General features: G+C 42.3%; 1 protein-coding gene across 2 annotated transcripts; it reads right to left on the reverse strand.

Annotated features, from left to right (window-relative positions):
* Positions 1-955: 955 nt before the first annotated feature.
* Positions 956-18,368, reverse strand: LOC103370460 (MAGUK p55 subfamily member 6-like). Of its 2 annotated transcripts, XM_008299524.1 has the most exons (13): positions 18,286-18,368; positions 14,150-14,414; positions 10,631-10,731; positions 9,883-10,035; positions 6,753-6,905; positions 6,322-6,549; positions 5,337-5,468; positions 5,149-5,245; positions 4,768-4,836; positions 4,525-4,686; positions 4,230-4,432; positions 2,951-3,079; positions 956-1,702 (listed from the first exon to the last, which is right to left on the reverse strand). In XM_008299524.1, exons 2-13 carry the CDS (start codon positions 14,283-14,285, stop codon positions 1,526-1,528), a joined length of 1,740 nt encoding a protein of 579 aa, XP_008297746.1. In that variant the 5' UTR covers positions 14,286-14,414; positions 18,286-18,368; the 3' UTR covers positions 956-1,525. The 2 variants fall into 2 exon arrangements, with proteins under 2 accessions (XP_008297746.1, XP_008297747.1); XM_008299525.1 differs by lacking the exon at positions 14,150-14,414 and having other exon boundaries at positions 18,286-18,338.
* Between the last annotated feature and the right edge of the window lie 1,534 nt (positions 18,369-19,902).

The raw sequence follows: 19,902 nt of genomic DNA on the forward strand, positions 1-19,902 counted from the left end.
TCAAATGTTACATTTATTCCAAAGAATATCCATATAAAGGTCATTTATTTGTCTTTATTTGTCTTCTTTTAAGTGCAAGACAGGTTTTTAGAACAATCTGACATGAGAACCTCCATGCCGATCTCAAATATTGACCTTGTTTTGAGAAAGACATTATAAAAACATTACAGGACACACAGTAGTTCTACAGTTTTACCATTTGGCTTTGCTAGATGCATTTTACCATTCAAAGTCACATTACTTCCATGATCAGATTTAAGAATTTCAAACGTTACTCGGAGCATGATCAGGGCTTTGGCATACTGCGACACTGAAGAGAAGGACCGTTAAGGAGAGACGGGGTTTGTGCCACGTTCACAGAAAGAAAAAACACTGACAGATTGGCTTATGTAGACGGTAAAGATGATGGTCAGGGGGACACTGGGACAGTCATACTCCAGACAAACACACAGGACAGTTCAAAATAAAGCAAAAAAGGACCATGTGTGACCAAACACTACATGCTATAAAATCACCACACTGATAAAAACCTACAGAAAGAAAAACAAAAACTAGACAAACTTAACAGACACAGTGTTTGATCTTTGAAAAGCAACATTATAAAGTCATTTCTCTTACATAATGGAGGGGTTGTGCACAAACGGGCCTCTTTAAGCTCTTTATTTCTTGATCACGCGGAGGATCAAAGAGTTTAAGACCAGCAACACAAAAAAAACATTAAATGATTCAGTTGAATGAAGGTGAAAATAAAACACAGCTACACAGGTTGTTCAGACATGGCAATGATTGTGTGACACGGATAGATTTCTTGGACAAAGACTGCTCTGAGATCTTGTAATCCATCGCCTTTCGTTTTTCTTTAATCGTAGCAACTGGACTTGCTTGAGTTTCTTGAAGACATGTCACCTCTTAAAGCTCTGATGAAGCCTCTTGGATGAGAGGTGGAACGTCTTCAAGGAAGTCTAGTTTTCTACGATTAAACTACAAGAATAACCATGACCTGGATGACTGAGAATCTTCACAGACACCCATCACCTTTCCTTGTCTTCGTTCTGGAGCTTTGGATGGCGATCGTGAATCATGTGTGTCAACGAAGGAAGACGGACGAACGCACTTGACATCAATGGAAACGACTACAAGTAAGACACGTAACTACAACAATAAATTAATGCAAAAATATGGCCCACGTACATGACAAAGACGTTTTTTTTTTTTGTTTCATTCTCACTGGAATTACACATTGAATAGAAAGATCTTTCATAAAAAGTTATAAAATAAATAAGCACTCTTTCCCTTTGAGTTTTGAGTAGAAAAAAAGTTGCACAGCGTGCAGGCCCGAGAGGAGAAGGAGCAAGAAGATTTCATTAATTGTGTTATTTTGCAGTAGTATCTCGGAGCTCTTCTCCTCTTCTTTGGCCTTTGTGGTCGGAAACGCACACACTTACACACGCGCACGCACGCACACACACACATGCTGGTGGGTCATGATGACCCACTCAGAGTGGGACAGTGGAAGCTCTGGTCCTCAGTACACCCAGTTCACCGGGACCCACTGGGCTTCACTGCACAGTTTGTCCACGGCCGCCTGTAACGTCTCAAAGGCCTTGTCCAGGTTGTCGTTGACGATGGTCAGGTCGAAGTAGTGGCTGTAAGCCCTCTGGATACGGGCGCTCTCGTCCACCGTCTTCCTCAGGTCCACGTCCTGACAAAAAAACACAGAGGACAGGTCACTTCTGGAAACGGATGCAAGCCGCAGCGCACGAGACGCTTTTACACAAGTCAGACAAAGTTCACTTACACGGCACCTTATCGTACACAGAGGTTGTTCAAAGCGCTTTACAGGCAAATGACACAGGATGAAACACAATAAAACACGTCATAAAAATGTAATTAAAATAATCACAAACAGTACAGACAAGTGGAATAAAGTGCACAGAGATTTATAGAATCATTGAAAATAATCGCCTGAAACGCCTAAAAATATGATAAGAGATGAGAAAAATAAAAGCATGTAAGAGATAAATTCTACAATAAAACAGAAAAGAAATGTGCAGACAAGCTTCATAAAAGTACAGGCAGTTTAGACCAGACTTTATATGAGCACAGATTACCTAAAAGCAGTGGAAGAGACAATGAGGGAGAATGAAGGACACTCCAGGCAGACAGATGTACGGCACATCGGTACAACTTTGATCTATTTTTCTTTGAGCATTTTAATTCTCGGCTTTATATTTGACACCAGGCCGTGATGTCTGATTTATACAACATGATTATTGTAGAAAACAGAGCTCACAATGACAACTATATCAATACTTTAAGTCAATTTTAAGCAGTCGAATTCCTCTTTAATTTTGTTTATTGTGTATTTGGTTATTTTTTCCCCAAAATGATTTAAACTCTTTATAAAATTAAAGAGTCTATGACCCAAGCTGGCACTGGATTCTATTCTATTCTATTCTATTCTATTCTATTCTATTCTATTCTATTCTATTCTATTCTATTCAAGGTGTATTTTTTAACACAATATCAGTATTTTCTTTTTTAATTATGACTGTTATCATCAATACCAGTACGTTGCAACACCCCCAATTTTTTACATTTATAAGTAATTGTTACTTGCAGATCAAATTTTTACTTACAAAGCAGGACTTTTATGTTTTGTAAATAAAAAATAATAAGACATTTATTTAGTTAATAATGATTTAACTGTCCAAAAACTTAAAGGTACCTCTACCATTGCAAACTACAAGATGAAAGTGTTGTATCCGTGTTACTGTATTGCTTCAGTGTATGTTTACAAAGTGTTTTTTTCTGAGGCTAAAAGTGTTAAACCTTCCACCACCTGATTAGGAAGCCAGCATGTGGCTATAGCTGGGTAATTTTCTTCTCCAGGTGGCTGTATGCGGCTATCACTGGCACGTCAACGTGTGTGCTGTCATGCGCAACCTACCGTGAGCTGCTTGGTTGTGATGCCTGCGTCCACCACGGCTTTGTGCATGGCCTTGAGAGTATCGAAATCTGGCGCTGCGATGAACACCACGTAAGGCATGAACTCGGCAGTTTTCAATACCTTCAGAGCCTGGAGAGACAAAAGATGTGACATTAAAAGGCAAATCCAAAAAGGGAGAGATTCCTTTAGACAGTTCAGATCAGACTCTCCCGTCAGCCGGTTTGGACATCCAGCTACATCAATGTATGAAAAAATCTGGATCATTTATAGAAAATCTGTAGGATCTATAAATGACAGCAAATGTTTTAGATAATAACATTTCATTTTTTTTAAAGATCACATTTAAAGAAAAACTAAATAAAGGTGGCAACATTCGGTGTGTAGAAGGCAAAGGAATATTTTAAATCCAGACTGCATATCAGAGGGAGAATGTGCCCTAGATGAAGATGTTTTTGCACTCAGAAGCTGAAGATATGCTCTGCACCTTTACTGCACAGCACAACCTGCCTGTGGCTGGAGCAAACCGCCTGACCACACATATGCTGATGTGGATTTTTTTCATAATCAACATGATTGTTATATGTATATACAGTCAAATGTATTCATACCCTCCCATTAAAGAAGGAAAAAAAACAGCTGACACTGAAATAAGTTGAAATTGACAAAAGTAATAATAATAAAAAATGTAATGAAAATCATGACATGGCTTCGGAATTTTGGTTCAACAGAAATATATATATAAAAAAATTTTAAAAACAAGCATGATGGGACCCATAAACTAATATTTTGCTGAACAACCCTTTGAGCCAATCACTGCAATCAAGTGTTTTCTGTAACTCTCAGTCAGACTTCTGCACCTGTTGACAGGTGTTTAGATTTTGTTCCACTGCTCATCAGCAAAGTGCTCTAATTTGTCTGGGACAGTTTTTTTTTTTTAAATTATTCTTTTCAACCACAATTCAAAAGCAACGTCTTATTTCACTAAATTATAATTTAGAAAATTTTTATTTATTATTACTTTTTTCAGTTTCTAGTTATTTGAGTGGCTATTGTGAATTTTACCTTTCCTTTAATGGAAGGGTGTGAATACATTTGAGGACGACTGTGTATATACACGTCTCTAAGCAATTCAAATAGGAAAAACTCTGTATAATTTGGCATGTATGGTTCTGTAAATGTAAATGTTCCCTCTGAAATATCAGCGCTCAGAGTAAATACACATTAAATCCAGCCTCGACATATGAAGCCTTTAACTCTAACGTTTAAACCTCTGTTGTACCTGTGGGTTGACATCCAGGATGCAGGAGCGTCCCGTGGCGACCACCTCGTGGATGGACTCGATCTTTGTGCCGTACAGGTTGCCGTCGTACTCCCCGTGCTCCAGGAAGCGGCCGGCCTTCACGTCCACCTCCATCTCCGTCCTCGAGGTAAAGTGGTAGGAGTTACCGTCCAGCTCTTCGTCGCGGGGCCTCCGTGAAGTGTCTGACAGCAGAAGATGACTCAGTTAAATGTTGTCACTTGTAAAGCTTGATTTGTGTTGACAGAATTTAGAGACACATCTGAGCGTAGCGTACATGGTATAGTGGTGCCAAAGCGCGTGGGATGGAGGACCATCAGCCGGTTCTTCAGGCTGCGTCGGCCCACTCCTTGGGCGCCAATCAGAACCAGCGTCTTCCTCTGGAACGGGGGCACCTTCGCCACTTCCTCGTAGATCTGCAGCTCGTGTCTGTCAAACTCTGTTTAAACGCATTCATAACCTGTTAGCCAATCACAGAGAAAGACCATGTAGATAACAGCTGAGAGGAGAAGCGTCTGACCTGCATTCTTGGCTGTCAGATACATCATCTTCTTCTTCTTTTTCCCCGCTATGGTGCCACAAAGGATTCCTGAAAGACCAAACAAGACAGCACTTGTAGGTGTTTGCCATGACAGCGTTTGACCAGATGGGGGCAGACGTGGACTAGTTTCAGAGTGCTGAAAATAGCTATCCAGGCCTTTTTGCCATAAAACAACTCTCAGTGGTAAAAGCAATAAAGAAGTGACAGAAGCCTGGCAGCGGACCAGTTCACAGACTTCAGGCCAATCTATCTTTTCAACATCAGCTTAGCATAAGAGAGAAACTGGAAACTTGGGAGAGTTTCAGCTCCAACCGAAAGCATCATTCACAGCGTTTCAATAGCGCTTCAATAGAGCCTCACCTGATCCATCAAAGTCTCTGGGAACAAAAGCTTTCCTCTTCTCCTCCAAGAACTGACTGGGTATCAGTCCCGTGGCTCCGCCCACTACATGGCACGCCTGGCACAGATTACAGATCAGTCAGCTTTGGACATTTTTCTGGCTCTTTTACTGACATTCGGTGAAAGAGAAAGCACAGAGGAGGGCTCACCTGCCACCAGTTTGGATCCTCTCGGTTGACAATCTGAAGAATGTCGCCTTTCTTGAAGGCCATTCCCGCCTCTCGACAAGGGATCAGGTTGTCATTGGTCGGGTTGTAGTCGAAGTATGGCCGCACATGCACCTGTGATGAACAATTGCACACTTCTGAGCCCTTTGCAGGAAATCAAACTTGTAATTATTCTTAAGGATCTGGGGGGGAGGGATTTTGTAGAAGCCTGATTAGGGTCAATGTGGAGGAGGCAGGCGGGCGACAAAAAAAACAAAAAAGGTTTGAGCTCAACATGCTGTCTCGCACAATGACAGCGACTCCTTCACACCAGCTACGTCCCGTGTCCCACACTGCACCCGACACAGCTCCTCACGCTGCGCCGACAGCAGAGGCTTTTGCCAAGAAGGGTAAGTGCTCTGGCCGATGGATTAGATTAAACAAGCAGCCAGAGGAAGCAATAAAACAAGCCAGTAAAATATACTGCGCAGCACACCCTGAACCACAGAGCAGGATGTGATTTTGCATTATGTCTCATTCACTTTTTCTGCTCTTCATTCAACTTAGGCCTTATGAACATTTCCAAGTTTGTGTGTATTTGTTCAAAATGCACAATGTCTTTTTTTATTTTGCTGCTGAGGAGCCATAACAACAACAACAAGGGAAAAAAAAAAAAGGCGCACGCATGAGTGAAACTGTCAAAGGCGATCATAAATTACTGTACTTTTCATGTGGGGTGCATGACATTACAGGAAGCATGCATGTGAGTATTTGGGAGTGTGTGCATGAGACAAAAACAGCAAGTGTGACCTAGATAGCATGTGGAGTGTTATTAATAGGGCTCCCAGTGTTCACATTCCTGCGCAGGGGATTGTGGGAAGGCCGTAGGACAGATCACCAGCCCGGTACCAACATCTGACGCTCATTATGTAAGTGGTTTTGTGTTTACACTGTCATGCCATTTGACGTTTACGAGCGCGTTGTTCACCTGTGGGGGCGCGGGAGCGTCTCGGTAGCTCGGGAGTATTTTCAGCGTGATCCCTCCGCTGCAGTCTTTGAGCATCTCCTGCAGCTCGGTGGGGTTGTTGCCCACGTCCTTCCCGTTCACCTCCTTAATGATGTCTCCCACGTGGAGCAGGCCCTGCCTGTCAATCATGCCGCCGTGGAGGATTCGAGCAATGACCAGGTCGTCCTTCTCCACGCGAAATGTCACACCCTGAGAGGCAGAAGAGGGAGCGCGATGATGCTTTGTCTTAATATGACTGTGTGCACCTTCTTTCACTCGGCTGCACCCACAGTCCTACTGTTCTGGCACCGACTCACACCCTCAATCATCCACCTGCCCCATCATGTGCTCTCTCCAGCTGCCCTCCAGCAGCACCCACATGCACACACACTCTCAGTCGGTGTCTGTCTCACCAGTGGCTCTCCGGCCTTCTTTCTGATGCCGATCATGCGCACGGCATCGGCCTGCATCAGAGCGCTGTTCACCGCCGCATCATTGGCCGTCTCAGCAGGGGGCGGGACTTCGTAGCATTTCGAGGCCACCATGTCGTGAGCCTCCAGAAGAGACTGAGAGACAGAAAGGAGGACAAGGTGACTGAGGAACGACGCTGAAAGCAAAACTGTGTAACTTTTGACAGATTTAAAAGCACATTCTTTCTTTCGTAATAAAAAATACTCTCTTGCTAGATTTGATTCACTCAGAAATGTTGCTGCTACAACCTCGTTTGGTCGTTTGGTAGCTTGCTTGGTTTTATGACTCTTCCATACTTGCGCTGCAGTAAAACTATGTTTAAGTATTTACTGTTATCCCATAATTGTCAGTTAACCACAGTGAATGCTGTTTTGCAAAAGTCGGTGTCGCTTAAAATAATGCTGACAAAACTGAGACTTGATATTTTGAGTAAAAAAAACAAACAAACATGATGACGGCTGTATGAGAGGAAACATGTATCACAGAAGGTAGACCAGTGAAGTGGGACGATTATATGTACAAAGAGTCCCCTCGAGGGCAGACAGTAGAAAAGAAACCGCCACAGTCACTGAGTAATTTCACTTTTGGTGCTTGATTTTCCAAAAACTGTCCACAGAGGTGTTAAAATATAAAACTTCTGAGATGTGCCTTCATCAGATTATTAAAAAAAAAAAACAATCATCTAATGGCTCAAATCCCAAATATGGATTATCACCTAAATCTAATCACTTTGGTCTTGGTTGGCTGAGTGTCCCTCCAACAGCTTTCATCCAAATCAGTTTTTTAAAAAATTACTGGAACTACTTCTTGAAACATCTTATGAACAATCACCACCAGCAATTTTTTTGGTAAAGAAAACAACAAGTTTTGTAAAGTCACACACTCAGCATGTGATGTAATATCCGTTTCCTGTTCCTACCTATCCTGCCCTCCCCTCCCCTCCTCTCTCCCTCAGTAGGTCAACATGGTCTTATCTTTTCGGCTTACGGCACAAAAGGGCTCCGATTGGTGCAGAGGCTTCGCTGGGCTCAGAAATCTCACTCCGATTGGTTTAGTCTACGTAAAGCCTGTGTGCAGGTCCGGGGATAGAGGTTAGTGTTCTACTGATGCGTGAGGACGTGATCCAAAACATCAGATGAGCTCTACTGTAACTACAGTCAAAACACCACGACCGTAGAGTTTCGCATTTAGTGTGCGGCAAGAAAAATCTAATCTAATTCACACACATGTACAGGAAAAATATTACAAGAATTTAAAATCAGAATAAAGGGAAAGGGAAAAAGAATTTTAATATGCTCAAAATATGTATAAATACGGGCAGTAAATTGTATTAGACCAGTGAAAATGCAGCAGCTACTTTGGTTTTCATGCTTTTTCACAGGCAGCATCAAGGGATTATTACTAACACGTCTCTAGAAATAAGGAAAATTATGCAGTAAATGCTATATGATGGTAATGCAACAGCAGTAATGGGACGATGGGATGCTGGATGACATTAAAAAAAAAGCTGGATGTAGTCATACATAGAGATGCCATTAAAGGACAGGTAGCTGGTGTAGGTATCTGATGTTTCCACCTCATGGGTTTGGTATGTTTAGCTAGGAGTCCCTAGGTCAAAGGTAAAAGGTTAAGGTGGTGCAGGAGAGGTGCCTTTTTGTCTAGAGAATGGGCTCCCCTCCTGATATGTTTTGTCTTAGCTCCCCTATATAAGCCAGCAGTTAAGGTTATTTTGCAGGGTGATTCTTTTTGGTTTTGAATCCTCTCACAGGCGAACCATGAGATACTGGACATGTTTCAATGAACCTTTTTATGTACCAACAAGATGGCATCAGTGGAGAATTTCTTCATCATTGCTAAGATATTTGGCATCACAAACTCAGGACGTGTTGTGGCCTGCGGCGTTGTGGACAGATAGAGGTGAAAAAATACATTATTTAGATGTACAGCCATCTAAATAATGTAATAACACTGAAAACCACTGACGGGTCAACTGAATGGCACTGATCGTCTTGTTACAGTAAAATGCTCTGCTGGAAAACGTTGAGTCCTGCACTGAAAGAAAAGTCTGTTGGATTTACATGAAAAAAGGTACGGACATCGTTGCACATATTAAAGTTATGTTTGCTGGACTGAATTCTTTCTTGTAAAATGAACATGATTTTAATATGTTAATTTAAAGTTTTTATTTAATGTTTAGCATATTTAGTTATCACCTATTAAAGCAACGTGAGATTTTTTATGTAAAGTACATGCAGTATTGTTCTGTTGAATCAAATCTTAAAGCTAATGAATATGTAATTCTACATATTAAAAGTACTTCTGTACACTGGATGTACATTTGTACATCCTTCTACCCATTAAAGCCTATCTCTTATCTACAGCATTTTTCGAAACGAATCAAGAAAAAAACATTTCTTTTAACAATGCAGCTGCATGTTGTGGGTGATACTTAGACACATGCTGCTGCATTGCCCTGCTACACCCCAAAAACTGCTCAGGAACGGCTCGAGCAACACGACGAAGAGCTAAAAGTATTACCAAACTCCCAAAATCTTGATCCAAAGGCTGATTTATGTGAGGCCTCATCCCACAGCCCACAGAAGGATCCTTTGCCAACATCCCAGTATCATACATTTTAGAGGTTCTGTGTCCATGCCCCAAAGAATTAGGGGTGTTTCGGCAGCACGAGAGGGACCTACACAGTATTACTCAGCTGGTTTTAATGTTGTGGCTCAGCGATGTACATAAACAATCTGTTAGACGAGAGGTTTAGATGAAACAAGACAAGACTAATTCCTCATTAAGCCCACAGGGAGACACTGTTCCCAGGTTAAATATCCGACTTCCCCTCTTTGTGAGAGAGGCTTAATTAATGTCAATAAATAGCAGCGAAATTCACATTTATTTATATTAGTCGGTGGAATTAGATGCAAAGAAGATGCTATAACACCATGCTTGGTTTGAAATATTGTTATTGGATCCCTGTACATTATTTCAGTCCACTGGCAGCACAGTTGTTCTAGGAGATCCTGTCTGTTTCAGCTCTGCCCAGCTGCGTTTGCTGCGTCTCACCTGGAAGTGTGGCTCCTGCAGGATCCTGGACAGCTCGGCCGCGCTGTCGTCTTTAACCTTCAGGTTGCTGATGTCGCCCAGGATCTCCGTCACCAGCTCCACGTTGTTGTCCTGCACCGCTTCCAGCTTCACCTCCTCCAGCTGCTCGTGAGCCTGGGGAAGACAAAGAGGCTCAGGGAGGGCAGCTTCGTCACACAGGTGGGAAGAAGGTGAGTGATGTTAGCATTGATTTGGATGTGTGACAGCTGAATGAGCGGATGTGAGTTCTGTTGAGAGGTAGTGAATGCTGACAGTGGAATCTGTTTATAGTGCCGCTGTGAGGTTATTTTGCTCTGTAAGCAAGCCTCTGTCTAAGTCATGTTACAGTGGGAAAAAAAAGTCAAAGAAGTATTTGTTTCTGTTTAGTCATCCTGTCATCTTTACAAGTTGCAGCCCTGCAGGGAGAAGCTGGATAACAGAAAATGACAGCAGCCCGTCTGGCAGGAGCTGCAGCCGTCCTCTGACTGAACTCACCGCACGCTAGATATCAAACAGCGGTGAAGATCGTGTCGGAGCAAGCGGTTTGTGATAATAAGTGCTTAGATGCATGCGCTGCTGCCAATGTGCACGCCTTGCTGTACTGGAGCACCTCAAGCCAGAGCAAGGCAGAGCAAAAGCTGGGAGCAGGAGGCCTCTGGAGCTGGCTCACTGGTTAGTCTGCTGCTCACCCTGATCTATGTGTGTGTGCTACCTTAGCCAGGGAGCGTACAATTGGACTTTCCATGATGCCGCGCAGGAAGAGCAGGTCGATGTCTTTGGCGCCCGTGGAGGTGGGCAGCTCACCCAGATTATCCAACACCTGCTGCATGGCTGGACGGACGGGGCGAGATGCAAAGATACGGAGAGGAAAAAAAAAAAAAGAGAGGAGATAAGGAGGGTTAGCCAGGCGTGAAAGTCATTCAAAGCATAAACATTGTTAAAGGTGCTGCAGCAACAGAGTGTCACAAAACTAGACCTAGACGATCCAACTTTCTATACTCTGATGACGGAAGCTAATTCTTTAAACTCCAGTTTGCCATTTACTCATACTTTACACACAGAGTTCTGGACACGTGGAACAGCCCAAATGATATGATGTGCAATTTGTTGGTGCATCTTTCATCTTAATCTGAAAGCACCTTGAGTCGACTTGTGTTGTGATTTCACTTTCTCTATTTCGAATGTGCACAGTTTTAGAAGAGCTCAGTCAGCACATTCCCACAAGAACGTACAGCTGACTACTCCGAGACCTAAAAAGCTCCAGGTTTGAAATTCTGTCGGCTACTAGAAAGCATCTGAACAAATGAACTCGACTGAATCTTGCTTCCTTTGGGCACAAACGCACAGCAGCGGAGGTGTGGACTGCAGGTATCAGCCAGCTAACGTCCTAATGCCAGGGTCTCAAAGCCAGTGTAAGCCAATTTAAGACACTTAACTCCCTGGGAACGTACGCACGCCTGTGTGTGTGTGAATGTGTGTGAGCATGTGTCATTACACACTTAGGTGGGTAGTAAATATGTCCAGTCAGCTGATTCACTCCATGAGTTCTCGGTGTTTTGCTCTACTGACCCATTATTACACTTGACTCACATTCAGTGTCATCACGTCAAGTCGTACTATTACTTCGACCTCCTCTTAAGCGGCACGTGCTGAATTGCCGCTTTAAACACACCGATTAGGAAACACTGCAGTCGCTTGTGGTGGTGTAAAATGTTCATCAGCTTTCTCTTAACATATGTAAATCCGTTTTGTACGAGACAAAATGCAGATTCCTTTGCGTGTGCTGCAGCCTTTCTTGTGATCCCTGTGTTTTCTGGCCTAAACTGTTATTCCCTTTTTTTTTTTTGCAATTACAATATTTTTAGATACAATTTCAATTTAAATTCTACCTTTTCTTTATCAAAAATGACTAATTTGCACAATAGTCATGCAACTCTGCGCTTAAGAAAGAAGAGAGTGAGTTTGTTTTTTTAAAAAGGAGGGGAAAAAAAACCCAACTAATTATCTCACAGGGAAGCAGATAGCTCACGTTGGCTTGATAACCACAGAGCAGAGACAGACTGCATAAACAGCAGGCTCAATGCAAAAACAAACCTTAAATATTTATGATCCTCTTAAAGAAGGACAAATAAGGGAAGGGAGGTTAAAAACTGCACTGCAGATTATTAAACCTGTATAATCAAGTCGAGTCAGTCCGAGTCATCCGTGAAGCATTGTATATATATATATACATTCCGACACAGAAAGCGTAATCTAAAACTCAATTTTGGATATGCAGCAGTCAGTGTGCATGAACAGGACGTTTAGCTCCTTTGGGGACCACACACACTGTTCCAGAGCAGAGCTGTAATTGTAGTAGAAGCATCCACACACACACACACACACACAACCACAAACAAGCACCAAACCACCGCCTTGATTTCAGCGCGCTCACCCACACTTATAATTTGTTGAGGTCCAACCCCCTCCCTTTAAAAATGTGTTTTTCAATTCTTCGGCGTTTCACATCTACAACTTGTCGGAGTTTCAGTGAGCTGTTTTCCTAAAAGAAACGCAGCGAAAGGAAGAAAAACACAAACCCTGACACCACAACTAACTTCCAAGCGATACATCAAGCTGAAACAACCGGAGCACGCAGCTGGATGGTGTTTTGTATCTGCATTTCTGTGCTCTATGTGTTGACCTTTGCCCACTCACTGAGATCACTGTGTCATGGCGTCCTGGAACCACAGGAATGTTTGCTCATCCAAACTCGTCCCCGGCTACGTGCTACTCGCTCATCCCGACTAGAAACCACATCATTTCTGTCCAGTAAGGGACTGTGGATGAAGCCTCTGACCTAAAAGTATCTACATTCTTGTGAGAAACGGCGACTCATCTCTGCTGAGTCTGTCTGTGAAGAAGCTGAGAGATGATGGCACCACACATATACAGTAGTGTTTTTTTTTTTTCTCCTTTGCTGATTCATTCATCTACATAATGAATCACTCTCCTTACCTGGTTTTACTTCTCCCCTCTGTGGGACTCGTCTGCGGTCTCTCTCACCATCTAACCACTGCCTCAGTATCTACACCTACCAGCGTGATGTGCGCTGAATGCCAATTCAGAGCCTCCCTGCTTAAGAATTCCTGCCTCCGTTTCTCAAGGAATGCAAGACAAATCCCACGAGAGAAGACCTGGCTACTTGTATTATACGTGGGATGATTTTTTTTTTTGTGAGATGAAGATCAGAGGAGCACCTTGACTGACACGTCATCGATAACAAAAAAAAACTTGGCCATTTTTTTTTTTTTTACCAGTACAGGTTAGGAACTGAGACACCTCCAGGGAAAACAGACAACTCTCACAGCTAAAGCTCAGAGTTTCCTGACCAGAGGGTTTAACTGAAAGTAGTTCTTCAACTATTTTTGAAAAAAAAATAAAATAAAAAAATCATGTCAGCCGTAACACTTGAACATTACCTGTTGGGATTGAGAGTGCATGAAAGCCTGTTAGCAATGAAGTAGAAAGGTCTAAACAGGGAGTTAAAGGTTATATACAAAGGGCTGAAACAGTGAGCCGTGGAGCAGACAGAGAGTTGAGATGGAATAAAAGTCGTGAACAGGTCAGATAAAAGTGAAAGTCGGGAAACTTTTAGCTGATGGCTGAAGCATACACAAAAAATAATGGAAAATGGTTGAAACAATATTAATGGGTAAAACAGTTCAAAGCGATACATAGTGTAGATAGCTAAATGTATTTGATAAGTTATATAAGATGGTAAATATTTAACATCTAAATATCTAACAAAAAAAAGACATTGATTGGTTGAAAGGTTTTACTTGGTGGTAGCAAAAATGCAAAAATGATCAAATCAACCCCAATATGACAGTTCAATTATCCCAAAACAGATTTAATATAATTATTAGTGGTTTAAAATCTAACTAGATGTGACATGCAGAACATTGCTTCATATCCATGAAGGAGAACTTAAGTTCATCTGACACCTCTGGGCTGTGGGGGAATGTTCGACAGTAAATGTTGGGAATCGCTGCTCTAAAGATTTTTATTTATTTTTTGGGATATTTTACATCTGAAACTGAAAAATCCGGCAATCTCACCACCCTCTGGGAGTTGCAATGTTGCTTCGAGATGATTAATGTTTCATAGAAGCCTTCAATGAACCTCCTAAGATCAAAATCTAACGCTACAGCATCTCTCTGTTCATCTAAACATGTGACAGGCCGCCTCTTCCTCCTCCTTTCCTCACCTCCAGACGTTTCTGCTCCCTGGGTGGACTGCACAGCCGGGGGCCCCTCCACGCCAGCCTGTCCCGGGGGCGTCACCTCCTCCTCCTCCTCCTCCCGTACCCCATTGGGACAGGAATCGTCCATAGCTGTGACCATCGCCAAGCCCTCTTTTCTTCCTCAACGCTGCCACAAGTATGCTAAAGGCTAACCACTAGTCAACCACCAGCAGTTCTGCAACTACGTCTTCTGTCCTCCAATCTTGTCTTTTCTGGCACTGCTGACCCTCTAAACTCCCAAAGAAAAAAAAAAAAGAGAGTACAAAGGAGAAAGAGGGGCGGGGGGGGGATCGAGGACAGAGAATGAGAGAAGAGACACAAAGGCAGCGACAATAGAATGGGATTAAGATCAGAAGATATTAAGAGACGAGGGGGGAACAGGGGAGAGGAAGAGGAAGAGGAGGAGGAGGAGGAGGAGGCAGAGAGATGAGGGGAGAAATTTAAGAAAAGGAAAAGAGGCTGATGTATGGATAAGTTTGGAGAGACAGGCGTGAAATGAGACAGAGCGAGGTAGAAAGCTGGATGGCACACACAGATGTGGACATGCATTCAGTACTTGTCAGTCCCCTCCCTCCACTCTGACTTTAATACCTTCCCATACTACCTCCCACTCCCCCATCAGCTGATAACACACACACACACACACACACACATAATCCCACAATCCTCTCCTGCTGCTCGAGTACCCCTCCTCTTGTGTCCCCCGACCCCACCCAAAGTCAAGTTACCCCTCTTGTCTAGACAGAAGCACACACACACTCACACACACCAGTTGAATGTGTCATTATGTAAGTAATCTTACATAAGTGTTACTGAAGGGGGCCTGACCCTACATTCCCATTCTTTTCCTCCTCCTTTCTCTCGTTCACACTCATTCTGCAGAGAGTTTGGGCAACCCGCTGCTGCAATGTGCAGAAACTCTCAGCGTGTGCAGATTGTGCTTGTACGTATTCCCTCAGCGGTCGTCCACCTCCCTAAAGCCTCCTCAGACTAATGGGAGCCTTTTCTCACTTTCATTTTTTTTCCTTTTTCTTTCTTCAGTCTCTCTTCCTCCTCAAATTAATGCGCCCTTACCACCTTGCTCCCCGCTAAGTCAGTAGACTCGAGGTGCTGACAGGATTATGCACATTTCTTTTTTTTGGGGGGGGGGGGCTGCAGTTTAAGCCGCTCCACCCCTGAGCCTGAATGCTTCAAGGGAAGCTACCGGCTGCATGACTGTTTCTTAACGGAAGCCTTGTCGTAATAAATATTCTTCCCTCAGTGCCTCATTTTATATGGATGATAAAAATTAAGTATTATTGCACAAAGCATACGAGCACATCGCAGCGAGAGACTTTTGGAAATAAAAAAAAAGGCAAGAAGACGTGTCTGCAGCCTTGATAGCGCTTCTGTGAGGCTGTGCTGAAGAAGCTTTGAGCCAAACATGCTCACAATGGCAATGCAACACTATTAACTAATTCACGGGATCCATTCCCACCACTTAATTAAATGCATGGCTGCAAGATAAAAATTCTAATTCATTAACCTTTTAAACTGCAAACAACATTTAGCTGTGCTGGGTTGACATAACGGTGCTGTTGGTTGTATCAACTTGTTGTTGTGTGTAATTCAAATTTCTGCAGTAGTTACTTAAAATTAAATTTTGAGTTGAGATAATTTATTAAAATTAGCCGGATAACTACAATTTTCTTCACCTTGAGGTAAGGATGTCAATTCTCCTCCCCTACCTACTTAACATTGGAGCAACTTTTTGTTTTTAATTTACCAACTGAAAAGCTTCTGTTCCTAATTATGGCAATTAAATACATAACACTTAAAATTCCTTTGAAAATAATGCAAAAACACTAGTTGGAAGAATTGGATTTTTATGAGCCATCAGCTTTAAAACCTGGTTTATGCTACCAATCAAAAAATAAGTTACATTTTAAAATACCCCTGACTGTAGTAAATAGGATCATTCTCTTAACTCAACTTAGTTTGTTGGTTAAACATAATTTCTTTAGAAGTTGTCACAACTCAAAAAGAGTGATGTTGCATTTTTAAAATTTCATTTCGAAATAAATGTCTAATTGGCACTGAACAGGTGAGGTTAACGGAAATGTTTTGCACATATTTTGCTGTAAATGAAGTACTGGGCAAATTGAATTAATATAATTTAATTAACTAATTAAACTGTTACACCCTAAGTGTAAGAAGGAGCATTTCTGCTGGTCCTTTATTCCAACATCAGTCAGACCTCTGTTACTGCTGCTCTTTTTCCTCCTACATACACATTCCACTTGTGTGCAATAACTGTTACTACCTCATTCTTGTGTATATAGTCTTCTTTAAAAAGACATCTTCTGTATATAATGCTTTCTCTTGCAATTTTGCACGGTGTGTTTCTAAATTATTATTGTACTGACTTTTTCTTTTTAGAGCTGTTGTAACGGTGAACTTTCCCCACTGTGGGATTAATAAAGTTTATCTTGACTTAACTTAACTTAACTTAAGTAAAAGTCATTAGTTTATAGGATTTATCCTCTGGTGGCCACTGATTTAAAGTGTGAATTTTTATAGTAATTGCTCTACTAGTTGTTGAAACCAAAACTGTAAACCTCATGTTGGTGTCAGATGACAAGTCAGAGGCCTTCCTCCTTTGGGCCAGTGATAGTTGTGCACAAATTTAAAGTAGTAGCTGAGATATTTTTTGTCTCAACCACCGTGATGGACTAACTGACCATCTAAAAGTCACACCACTACTGTGGTTAAAAACAACAACCAACCAGGGACCTGCTAAATCCCTGCATGCACAAGTGTTCCATCAGAGTTTTTTAACTTCCTGTCATATCTCCTGTGCTTTAAATCACATTGCAGCATCAAGATCAGAAAGCCAGCATAATCTGAAACAGGCTCCTCCCCCTTCATCATCCATCAGGCCCCTCCCACGGTGACACAGCTGTGCAGGAAGCAGATCTGTAGGCTTTAATCCGCCCCGCCTCTCCCTCCAGCCCATCCTCAACACCACCGGCCAACCCCTCCCCCCCACAGCTCGGGACGCGGGATTTTAATCCGGCCACGAAAGCAGCGGGATTACAGAATCTCTCCCTCCCTCGTCCGCCATATCTGATGTTTAAACGTCTCTACATGGCTTAAGTATGATACATCGCTCCGTTTGGCAACAGCTGAAATGGCCTTACGCTGAATCGTTAAATCTGATGTGCATGAAGGGGAGCAAGAGATGTTATAGGAGTTATAGTACATTTGGAAGTGCAGGAAGCTCCCATTTGGTTAAACATTCGGTTGGTGTTTCCTCTAAAATGTCGACTTAATTATTCCTCTTTAGAAAGCAAGAAGATAAGAACTGCTTTCACACAGAGTTTGTCTGAGGCTGAACAGCTGCACGAGAAGAATGCGAACCGTAAGACAGCATCACGGGGAGTCGGGACAGATTTTTCGAAGACAATTGAAATCACCAAGCTCCCAGTCTGGAATGAGCAAAGTAGGAATGTTTTATCATAACAGCTGGTTTATTATTCAGAAATGTGCTCATTTGTGTATGTAAATAGCATTAACAAAAGGCACACTGATGTTTTTTGAAAAAAAAAAGCCAAAAAGAAGCCTGCATGAGAAATAACTGTACCTGTGATCAGCCTTGAATATTTATCAGCAAATGGAGCCTCGACAAAGTCAGAAAAATACCGTACAGCAGACTTAACCCGCTCTGACAAAAATATAATAGAAACCAATACAGGCAATTATAGAAGTTCTGTCTGCAGGTCACAGTCATGGTAAGAGTCACGGACGGTAAATGAATATATACAGATCGTGGTTATATAAACACTTCAATCTCCACACTTGGAAGATTAATATTAGCACGGGGCCTTTCGAGTACAGAGAAAGTACTGTCAAAAGTCAAATCCACGCGGACAGACACAGGCAAACCGGCTGCTTCTTTACTTCTTTAAAAGTGAAGATATTTTTGACCAACAGAGCTCAGTGCACTCTCGCTTCAAAGACTGGCAGTTCTCCCAGAGAGCCGACGAAATCATGTCAGCACGGAAAAAAAAAAAAATCCCTAAACGTCTCCAATGTGTTAGTACTGAGGAAGTTGTGTTTACCTATGCCAGTCGGTGTAGGCCAACCCCGGTCCTACTGGCTGCTCATCAGTCAACTGCGAAGACCTGGAGAGACAGAGGAAGGGAGGGCAGGCGATGTGTGAAAAAGTTTGCGAGCCTCATCCGCATGAGCCATGAATATTCAGCTCCACTTGCATTCCTGCCCACCAGTTTTCATCATTCCTCACATACACTCGCTTGAGCATTCAGACACTCGTGCTTATCCCCTCGCACACACACTCAATGAGTTTTTCTTTTGTTTCGCTTCCATCTATCTATGTCATCCCTGCCTGCAGCGAGATAGGAGTCTCGTCTGCGGAGGGTGGCAGTTGTTCTTTTAGAACGATGCACAGAGCCATCCCGCACGATTGATTGTCCTCAGCTATTCAAGGATGCCTGCATCATCAGCTGGCGCTCCGCCATCCGCGTAGTAAATGGCCACTATTCTCTGAAAGTAATGACAAAGCAGTATGCATTCACTCCCGGGGAGGCTCTCCGCTCGTTTTCACTTGCAGAGTCACACACACATGCTGCACAGCGAGTCAGTGTATATCATGCAGGGGTTTACATATATCACAATAGCTAAGATCAATCTGGAATTATCATTGATTTTTCTGCATCAGCCTACCTGCTCTGTGATTGTTTGTTGATGCAGCATCAATTTTAGAAAAGGTAAAAGAAACAGAATTGACAGATCCTTGTTTTTGAAAAAAAAAAAAGTGTGTTTATCTGAAAAAAGTCAAAATTGCATCAGTAACATTATCAGCTCAAGGTCCACACGCTACTTCTGACACTTTCATTGTGTTCAACAAGTGCTAAAAGTGATCAAAACAATCTTTTACCGTCTGCATCTTGAGTTTCACAATAAACCTCAACTACTGATGAAGACCCTGGCGTATGAAAGAGAAAGTCAAAAACAAGTAACTTAGCACACTTTGAATGGAGAGTGTTTTGCCAGTTGTTTTTTCCAAGGTCAAGATGCACTGTCAGGTTCAAGTAGGTAGAACAAGGTTTACTCACAAAAATGGATTTTTGCATCAGCCAGTAAAACCACTGTTTGAATAACAGGTTTGAGGTACTTGATGACGAATGACTATTTCCATTTTGTGCTACGTTATACTTCCATTCCACTACATTTCAGAGTATTGTAACATTCCACCCTATTAAAATACAACAAACTGGTAAATATTAAAGCAACCTTTTAGAAAAAGTAGTCACATTTTAGAGCTTCCCTTTAAACTTCTCACAGGGTTTCATTTCAATAAATGTTCAAATGGTCCGAAAGATTTCTAAGATTAGAAAACATCTGAAAAGAGATTTGTGCTTTTTTTCTTTTCTTTTCGTTTTCCTCTCTCATTAATCATCTGGTGACCTCTCAGATGTATCTGCTGTCCCTGTATGTAAAGCTTTATGTAAAGTAGATCCAACCTGCTCCACCTGCAGCAGTAACACACTGCTAACACTTGTTAATAACTTTGTACTTTTACTTTGGTAGGATTTTTCATGCATGACATTTACTCGAGATGGAGCATTGTCACTATTTTCACTTGTGTCGACCCCCGCCCCACCTTGCCATGTTTCAAACATTTGTCTGAGAAAACCGCAAAATCTGCCAGCGCC

This window comes from Stegastes partitus, unplaced genomic scaffold (genome assembly GCF_000690725.1).
Source record: "Stegastes partitus isolate 25-593 unplaced genomic scaffold, Stegastes_partitus-1.0.2 Scaffold1428, whole genome shotgun sequence".
NCBI lineage: Eukaryota > Metazoa > Chordata > Actinopteri > Pomacentridae > Stegastes > Stegastes partitus.

What these genes read in the sequence shown, in the direction of transcription:
- LOC103370460 (XM_008299524.1), bottom strand. Translation starts at nt 14,285, where the DNA reads ATGGTCACAGCTATGGACGATTCCTGTCCCAATGGGGTACGGGAGGAG. An exon ending in TGCAGGAGCCACACTTCCAG is followed by an intron (nt 6,906 to 9,882) that starts GTGAGACGCAGC and finishes TCTGTCTCTCAG; the next exon opens with TCTCTTCTGGAGGCTCACGA. An exon ending in AGGATCCAAACTGGTGGCAG is followed by an intron (nt 5,246 to 5,336) that starts GTGAGCCCTCCT and finishes AATCTGTGCCAG; the next exon opens with GCGTGCCATGTAGTGGGCGG.